The 9,714-nt window shown below is 34.8% G+C and overlaps 1 protein-coding gene across 2 annotated transcripts in view; it reads right to left on the bottom strand.

Moving 5' to 3' along the window:
• Positions 1-1,110: 1,110 nt before the first annotated feature.
• Positions 1,111-9,714, bottom strand: part of ZDHHC14 (zDHHC palmitoyltransferase 14) — a 61,427-nt gene continuing 52,823 nt past the window's right edge. Inside the window, exon 9 of one of the 2 annotated variants that reach the window (XM_088142494.1) lies at positions 1,111-4,947. In XM_088142494.1, the coding sequence (XP_087998620.1) occupies positions 4,546-4,947 (402 nt within the window). In that variant the 3' untranslated portion in view covers positions 1,111-4,545. The remainder of the gene's footprint in view (positions 4,948-9,714) is intronic. The other variant, XM_088142486.1, reaches the window with a different exon arrangement.

Genomic DNA, 9,714 nt, shown 5'->3' with positions numbered 1-9,714 from the left:
TCATATGTATACTGGTTACTCATTTCTGTATTCAGTCTACAATTATTTAGCACCTAAATTACACATGCATTTATGTCTCAACCGTCACACCCCTAACAGCACCATAATAATTATTCATTTATTCAAAAATACTCAAACAACCAGGAGAAAACACACCTGCTTGTCTTACCCCTTGCTCTGTTGAACTATAAGCTAAGCATTTGATTTATTCTCACGCATACTGAACTTCCATCACACTGCTCTTCCTGCATTCAGCAACCAACCTTCAATTCTGTATTTGTGTAAAACGTCCCATAATTCAAGCCTATGAACTTTATCATACACTTTCTCTAAAATGTAGAATAAATGTTTTTATTTCATTTTATTGAACATTTTAAAGGGAAAAAAAACCGAACATCCAAAAAGAAGCAAAAAGAAAAGCACGAAGTATATAGACAAGAGATTCACAAACATCATAAAATTGAGTAAATTGAGTACTAGATGATTTTGGGCCACTCCCAGGTTGGGCAATCTACATTAAGTGAGGTGCTTCAGCACCCCATTTTGAGCCTCAGATTTCCTAGGATTTGAATATTTTGATGGAGATTAAGAGACGACAAGCTTTACAGAGGTTTAATGCATCCATTTCATTTCTTTAAACTACCACAAAAGCTATTATAATGCTGCAGGCCATATTTGCCGTGGTCCCAGTGTAGAACAGAAGGAAGAAATGAAGCCCCATACCCAAAATAGTTTCTACCATCTTAGTCCAACCTACTTCAGGTTGCTTTTTGAGGGGCAAAACCTTGAGCTCCTGGAGGAAAGATGGGGTATAAATCTAACAAGTAAATAATGAAGAAATTGTGCCAATGAGGATTTTTACAAGAATCATTTGTTTTGTTAGATAGTAAATAATAATTGTGAAACATTATCACGAAGAAAAATTCAAGTTTTGTCTAAAAACTAGACTTTTCCACTCCATATGCATTGGGCTACCATATGCATCACTACCAGCCAGGCTATTTTAGCTTCTCCACTTTATAAACAGCTGGTGAAGATTCAAAGGTAGCAATAACAGATGGAGTTAGCTAAATTATTGACAGATTAAATGAATTCTATTTACAGCTCATGAAATGAAAAAGGTCTTGCTTGTGGAAAAATGACTATTAGTCTCCTATATATTGGAAAGTTTACTGTTAGGATTAAGTCCTCCAGAACTACCACATACCATTAATAAAACAGCTGCATTTAAAAGACAGATTCAGTCCCAGCATTTTCCAGCAGATGTCATCATGAGGCAAGGGTAGGCTATAAAAAAATGTCATGGTAAAATAAAAGAAATAGGTTTTTAGGCACGGTCAAATTGAGTGAAACAAATCATAAGACAGGAGGCAATGCTTAAAAAGGCTGTATTTTTATTCTTCAACATAAAGTCAAAAATAGTATAAACAGCAAAAAAATACTAAACATCAATGCAAACAAAAAGAATCAATTTGTTCTAAAATAGGTATTCACAGTACTTTTCTGTATATAAGCATTTTGTTTCCCTCAAACATTAAGTAAGCCAAGGAAGGTATTCCAACGTTGCAGCGCAGCACTTGAACGCTTTGAATGAGAGGTGCGCTTAAGAACAACTACAGGATAACCTTCTTCCACCCCTGCCAGACTGAAAGAAACCAAACAAACCCAAATGGGTCCATACCATGTGTGACAGTGCAGTTTCCTAATGGCAAGGATATCCAAAACAAGGCTAGTGAAATAAAATAAGCATTTCTATGGAAATGTGAGCCGATGAATTTTTAAACACTTCTATTCCTTTGTGTGAGCTTCACAGCTGTGAAGCAATAACAGCAGAGTAAAATATTTAACATCGTTGATTTTTTACACTGCAGGGAATGGACGCTCTATCTTCTGGTGTCAGCTGAATTAGTAAAATACTAAGCTTGTTAAACAGATACGCTGTTCTTACCAATATCTGTGTCTCTTAAAAATAAATTACATCAAGTTACTACCTAGGCAGGCCTCCTGGATTTTAAAGAATGGCTAAAATCCTATTTTAACGTACTGAGGCAAAAGTCATGCACTTTTTTTCCCTATCTTGATTCTCCTCACTAAAAGTGTAGCCAACACATAGTGCTCGTGATAAAAATAACAATAACCCAGGCTATGCTCAGAAATTCCCAGAGTTTATCATCCCATCTTTCCTATCATGAACTCACCAAGCCAGTTTTGGGATTGTTAACTTTGAGGTGTTTGTTGTAGGGAAACAGTAAACAGGGGTTTTTGGAGGAAGCTGACCTCCTTTGCTTCAACTCAATAAATCTTCCCCAGATCATCCACTCCCTGTTATTATATGAAATTTACAGCTGTTTGTTTCTGGTAATTCCTGTCAATGCAGTAATCAATCTTACATGAAGAGAATATATCTCCAGCGAGTTTTTTTCCTTTGGAATGTGCATGCGCTAAAGTAATACATGCAGGATTTTAAATAAATCCTGTGAGGTCTGGCAGAAAAAGAGACAATATCCCTTTACATGAAAGCTGTAAACATTTTAATGTTTCACAGTCAAATAACTGCAAACCATGCATAGCTTTCTGTAAAATGGGAAAAAGACATCTCTGGTTATCAAGATTTTTCTCTAGATAATTTACTATACATGCAAATAAAATGAAAATCTGTTATCGCTGCTCAAAAAAAAAAAAACAAAACAAAATTGTACACAGTGTGAGGGTTTTTCTTCGCAGTAAGTCACCTGGCATTTCTGTAATAGTAGAGATGGCCTTATTCCAATTAAAACATTGTGCTTTTTTTTTTCCTTTTAAAGGTATTTTTTCAGTTTCTTTGAGATGCAATGTATTCATTTCTTCGCAATCCCAGTTTTTAAGTGTACTTGCCTGCAGTTATGCTGTGTGTGTGTCTGTGTGTGTATGTATGTATGTGTATATGCATACACACAAACACGCACACACACCAAACTTTGCACTAAACTTTGTCCTGAGAAAAGGGTATTGCAGGTCCTAGCATCTTAAAACCAAGACAAAATGCAATGGTTTGCAACATTTAAATTCATATTATGTTTGTTATCCCTGAGGGAATATCTTTTCTTTAAGCCATAAGAAATTTCCTAGTATCAAGCATCAATCACAATTTTAAACTGAAATTGAAACATAGTTGATAACAATGGTGGCTGAATGGCAGTTATCAATCACAAACAGCTTAGGGACCTTCTAGTGACCTTTGTCCGTCTACTAACAAAGTTAAGAACATGAGTATCTTTACCTTTCAAGCCTTCTACTGAAAGATTCCTCATTACTTTTTCTATGAGCCTCAATTTTAAAGAAATCCCTCAAGGAACAGTGGTAGCTCCTGAAATCATTAAGAGGGAGAAAGCTTCCCCCTCCCCCTTTTCACCAGTTCTCTTTCTTGCCCAATACCTTCACATCAACTCCATGGTGTTCTATATGGTCCCTTTGTGGAGCATGTTTTTAAATGATGTAAGGAGCAATCTTTTGTGGAAACCTCTGCTGGATCAAAGTCCTTTTGAAAATGGAAGATTTCTCAGTCCAACCCACTAATGTAAAGTAATTTTTAACAAGCAGATCAATTATAGCCTTATAGCATCACAAAATTAAGTAGGTTATATATAAAACTGCATACAATACTCAGAACAATCCATAATTGGGTCTTAGGGGTTCCTTTGGGCTGCTTAATGGTATAATCTTAGGAAAAAAGTAATTTGTTTTACAACATTGCTGTTTTGCGTCAGCTTTGTATGGATATAACTGTACATATACATATTCAAAGAAACAGAGAATGCCATCTTATTGAATATCTCATGTGATCACAGGTGGGGATGGGTAGAGAGAAATCTATGTTATGGCACAACACAGTTATGTTATTTCACATTAAAAATAAATGATATGCAAAAACAGGTAATCCTCCATAACTGAAATACCACCAGTTCATTTATTTATAACTGTTGATTGAAAAAAATTATATTGTTTGTTGTACTGCCTCTTACAATGAACAGCACTTTGGTACTTACAAACAGTAAAGCAGCACTGTCTTTCAAATACCAACACTACTGTAACACCCACTGTAGCGTGGCATGCAAATCCACAATTGCAACCCTTATTGATTTTGCATTCATCAAATGGTAATCTTCTGTTTCAAATATGAGTAGCACAGTACTGTCTGGCTACAAAGGAGATATTACAACAAGGAACTTCATAAAACATGGAATATGATGCTTATATCCATTCATAGTTTTAAGTACTATAATAATCAAGTTTGTAGTACCAGGATTCCAAGCTGCTGGACATTATAAATCACCAAACAAATTTCAACTGAATTTGTTATTTAACAATGTAATCATCAAATCCAAGCCACCAATAAATTGGCTATAAAACAAATGTAATTTTTACTTCACGGCACAAAAATAATTTGTCCTTTCAATAGGTTTTTTTACATAATAATTTTCAGTGATGTATACATGTCACAAAGCCCAAAGGCTGCATTGCTGTTGGAGTTAAATAAGGTTTAACCATTGTCATGTTCTAAATTGCTTAGACTGAGCTGAGTTTTACAAGGCCACGCACTGAGTCTTCATGCAGTGAATCCTGGCTAACCAGGCTGAGGCTGTGCATGGTACGGCTGTGTGTCATGGAGTACCCAAGTGGCAACATCCCAGGTGGTGATGGAGCTTCTTCAGGAGTAAGAAACTGATGACTTTCAGGGTCCTCTTTTAATGGTATCATTTCTGCCAAACTTGTTTCTGATGTGAGATTTGGGATGGAAGAGGGGGGTGTTGGTTGTCCTAGTGTCACCATGGTACAGGGAGCACCAAGAGTGTTTTTTCCTGGTAAAGGCAGCTCTTCACTACTTATGCTGGGCTCACTCTGGAGGAGTGGGGTGGCAGCAGCCTGCAAAACGAATTTAGTGCTCTGAATGCACTGATCTTGATCACACTGAAGAATGGAAGGGTACCAAAATAATATAAAAGGCACAAGAGATACACAGAGATGGAAGGGTATGGACAAAAGAGGAATGGGACATAAAGAGAAAGAAAAGAGTTATTAGTTACACTTCCTTGTTAAACTGACCAAGAGAGCATGCACAATATACTGATGAATTCCAGAGAAGTGAAAGTATATAGTATGAAAAGCATTAGCCAGACAAAATAATTTATAAACATGCTAACTTTTCCCCCATAGTATATTGGTATTCATATATTTCTGTGTAGGCCTTGCAGTTTGCCTTTGCAACATTATTTAAGGCTGGAGACTCTTTCAAACAGCAACTGAGCAGACTTAAAGAGCTTTCAACACACAAAATCTGCAGTTCTCTGTATAGATGATAATCTGTACACATTCAAAATTCATCCTTCCATCAGTTTTCTAGCAATGAGCTCAGCAATATAATAACACTGCAGCTTCATTTGGGTAAAAAGCACATTATAAAATCAGAGTTGAAAAGGACCATTTAGGCCACAGAGTCCAATCTCCTGCATAGGACAGGAATCCAAATTAATAAATCCCATATAGATTCTTGTCTAGAATTCAGCTGAACATATTCAATGAAGGGGAGACCACCACCTTTCTGGATAACTGGTTCCTCTGCTGAACTGCTCTTATGTTTTTTCTAACATTCACTTGGTATCTGCCTTCCTGTCACTTAATCCATTTTTTCATGTCCTGCCCTATGAAAGAAGAGGGAACAGATCTTGATCTTCTTCTATGTAACATCATCTCAGGTGTTTGAAGAATGCTATCATACATCCCAGAGTCATCTTTTTTCCAGCTAAATGTATCTAGCTCCTTCAATCTCTTTTTCATAAGGCTTAGTTTGTAATCTCCTCATCTTCATTGTCCTTCTCTGAACTTTTTCCAGTATTACTGAATCCTTCGTAAATTGCATTGTCCAGAACTAGACATAGTACTTAAGATGGGATCTGACCAAAAGAGAATAAAATGGAACAATTATTTTCCACAATTTGTAAACCCTACTTCTGTTAAACAGTCTGAAACTTTCATTTACCTTTTTCAGTCACATCTTTATACCAGCTTATATTTAGATAAAAATAATAACAATACTTTATTAAACTTGTATGCCACCTGACTCAACGATTCTTGGGTGACTCACAACACTCAAAGAAATTACAATAAAATCAATAAAACATAAAAGATTAAGATTAAAGATGGCAAGTGCAATGAAGCAAGAGGTCTCACTCTCCCTCGGTGAGGGCCTAGGGGAGGAGCCAGGTCTTCACAGCTCTTAAAATCAAGTACTGTTCCGAGATCATTATCACAGGTACTGCTACTAAGCATGAATCAGAAGGAATCTGACAGCACCTTATCAGACCAGTAATTTTATTAAAAGGCATAAGCTTTCATGAGCTGCAGATCGCTTCATCAGATGCAGCTCACAAAAACTTATGTCTTTTAATAAAATCTGTTTTAAAAAGTGATTCCTTCTGATTTTTGGCTACCAAAGACTAATACACCTTCTGTTCTACAATGTCTACTAAGCAAGGTATCCCTCATACAACTGTTTGATTTTTGTTTCCTAAGTGAAGAAAACTGAACTCGTCTCTGTTAAATATTTTGTTAATTTCAGCTGAACAGGCATATATTTTAAATGCACATAGTTGCACATAAAATGCACATACATTTTAAATGCACAATAGCCATAAGTTGGTTTATTTGGTTTCCATTTAGCACAATATGAGAATCCAGATTATTATGGCTTATTGAATAAGCCATGGTTAAGCAATCTTAGCACACTGCATGAGCCAGGGCATTGGGCTGTATCTGGCATTTGTACAAGTAGAAGTCAGCTTTTAAAAACTTTTTTCTTTCACTTCTCCCTACAAAGTATTCCAGAGAGCTGCAGTTTCCTGCTGAAATATACAGCACATTCTATATAGGTGCAGAGCATTCTTGCACAAGTGAAGCCATTCTTCTGTTTGAGTTTACAAAACAATACCAGTCCTGAATGTAAACTCCTTCTAACGTAGATACAGATTACACTGGACATAACATATGAAGGCTATATTACATTGTTCAAATGTATGAGATTATTGGATGCATGTTGTAATGCACAAGTCAATATTGTATTGTTTTCTGTAAGCATGGATGTACTTTAGTAGTATCTATATTGTATAATGCACCTGCTTAACAAATCTATTTTTACAATAATTTTTTCTTTTAAAAGCAGAATTAAAGATACTTTTCTTTTTCTTTTTTGGCCTGAATTTAAGCAGTTTTGAAAATCAAAGATTATTACTATTTGTGAAATGAAATATAGAAAACAAAATACCTTGTTTATTGGATTTATTTATTGCCTCAATCAACAACTTTTCTGAATTTGAAAAACATTTCATGAGCATTAGGTGACTGAGTCTCAAAACTTCCAATGAAAACAGGCTTGCATTAGTCCCCTGTTGGGAGACTGAATCAGAAATACAGGTTTGCTTAAGGCCTTTCAATGTCATAGTAGAGAAAAAAAATATAAATAGGTACTATGCAAATCAGTCACCCCAGTATATTGACTTGATCAAAGGATAAAAGAGAAAAAAGAATATACCCATGAAACATTCATATGTGAACTGAATATTTTATAAAACAGTTAAAATTATTGGGGTACACAACTGACTAGATATGGAAAGCAGTTTTGTATTCTTAGCTAATATCCCTTTGGGCCACTAGATGGATCTGTGTGTACATACACTCACAGATTTCATATAATTGCATTTCAATTTTTTGTTTTTTACAACTAGATGCAAATATAATAAAATATATTTATTTTGCTGCAGGTTTAAACAATATATTCTGTTAATGCTGATTTTATTGTCCCTCTGACCCCAGATATGGAGGTCTTTACACAGATAAAATTGTGTAAGCAGTATTTTGTTTTGTTTTCAGGTGTCCTTGATAAAGAAATTGTCCAAAATCAGGCTTCTACACAATGAATTATTTCTTACTGGTGCACGAGATACTTTCTGTGCCCCCTTACTTTTATTTTCAATGCCTCCCCTTTTTCCTTCCATAATTAAGTAGACATATAATCCATACATTATTGAACTAGCCTGCAATTTTTAATACAATTAACCAGTAGTATGCCACCAGAAATAATGAGCCTTCTTTCCATGTAATCAGGCATTGGATGAAGCCAAATGGTTAACTCCTTAGTGCAGGAGTGTGTACCTTCCATTGACTTAAGAGCCATGTTAGGCTTAGCACAGCATGTGGAAGGCTGGCTGGGGTCAAGTCCTGATTTTAGGAAGGGGGGTTGTGGGGTTTCAAGGTCTGAAATAGATGCTTTCAGCCTTACAAGACTTTGAATTCTGTAAAAGGAATGTGATAGGGTTGGGTTGTACTTTCTGCATCTTTCATTCAAATTCTGCAGAAGTGTAAACTACGGCCAGATTAGAGATAGTAGTGGGGAAGAATACTTTTATAAATATTTGGAATAATTTCTACAAAAATAGAAAGAGAAGGAGGCAAAATGGAATCATGATTCTGGTTTCTAAACTTTTAAGCAAATCCATATACACATTTTCAAAATTTTCTACTGAACATATCTATTTTTTAAAAAGTGAAAACTATACTAGCTACTAAATATTAATTCACTGATCATGGAACACACTAGGCTTTGTGAGAGGCAAGTTCTTTATCGCAACATGATATAATCATAGCCATCCAGACTGATGTCAGTCCCACTGTTTAATTTCCTTAAGATTATTTTAAAAAGCTTGATACAAAAATATAGGACCTGTGTGTTTTACAAAAATCATTCTACTGCTATCATTTAGCTAAGTACTGTCATTTTTATGCCTGAACCTGTTGTTAGCATTAAGAATGTTTACTTTCATGCAGAGTTTAATTTTGAATGCAGTTTACTGTACTTAAGCCTCAATCCAAGAAAGCACTTAAACTTACATAATTCATAAATCATTCTGAAACATTTAGGCTCCTATAGCTCTTTGAGAAATAACTAAAAACAGAATCTAATAGACCAAGAATCATCCTGTCCCTTAGTGATGGTTCATATACCATTTGCCACACTAATGCAGAGGCCACTGTTTTAACCTTAGAAAACAAATTACGGAATGAACACGTCAATACCACTAACCGTTGTCAAAATCTTTCCAGACTTTTAAATACTAGAACGACTGCTCATTAATTATTAATAGATTATCAGACAAATAGCCCAAATCTAACATACTGTAGATGAAGTGCCAACTGATTTCAAAGAAATTTATCCTACTGAAAATTGCTTTTTATTTGTAAATTTGGTTAATTTATTAGCTACTTTATTTGTAATTAACTATTTTAACATTACTTCTAAAGCTAAATATTAACTATATGACACCCATGTCAGTTCCATTGCTTTTTTATATTACTGATACAAAATAACTTAGAAACATAGAAAATATTTTTTAAAAATATGGTTTTATTTCTTTTCAAAATTACAACAGTTAATAGAATTTTTGAACTCTTACAACACCAAAACATATCTGTTAATTTGAATTAAAATCCAAGAAGCATCTCTGCAGAATCTAAGATGATTATATTCCATAATACTTTCTGGCTAAGCCTGAGATAAAAAGATAACGTTATGCTACCATATCTACGTTTTCAGAAAGAAATTGCGATTAAACATTAAATATCAATACATTTATTTTTCCACGTTGCCTAACTTAGTCAATGATTCCTACCACTGAAATTCTACAC

Source organism: Python bivittatus, unplaced genomic scaffold (assembly GCF_059951505.1).
Source record: "Python bivittatus isolate LINGU-HERP-01145 unplaced genomic scaffold, Pbiv_v1 ctg000020_np1212, whole genome shotgun sequence".
NCBI classification, from domain to species: domain Eukaryota; kingdom Metazoa; phylum Chordata; class Lepidosauria; order Squamata; family Pythonidae; genus Python; species Python bivittatus.
This window is presented reverse-complemented; position numbering and strand designations above follow the sequence as displayed.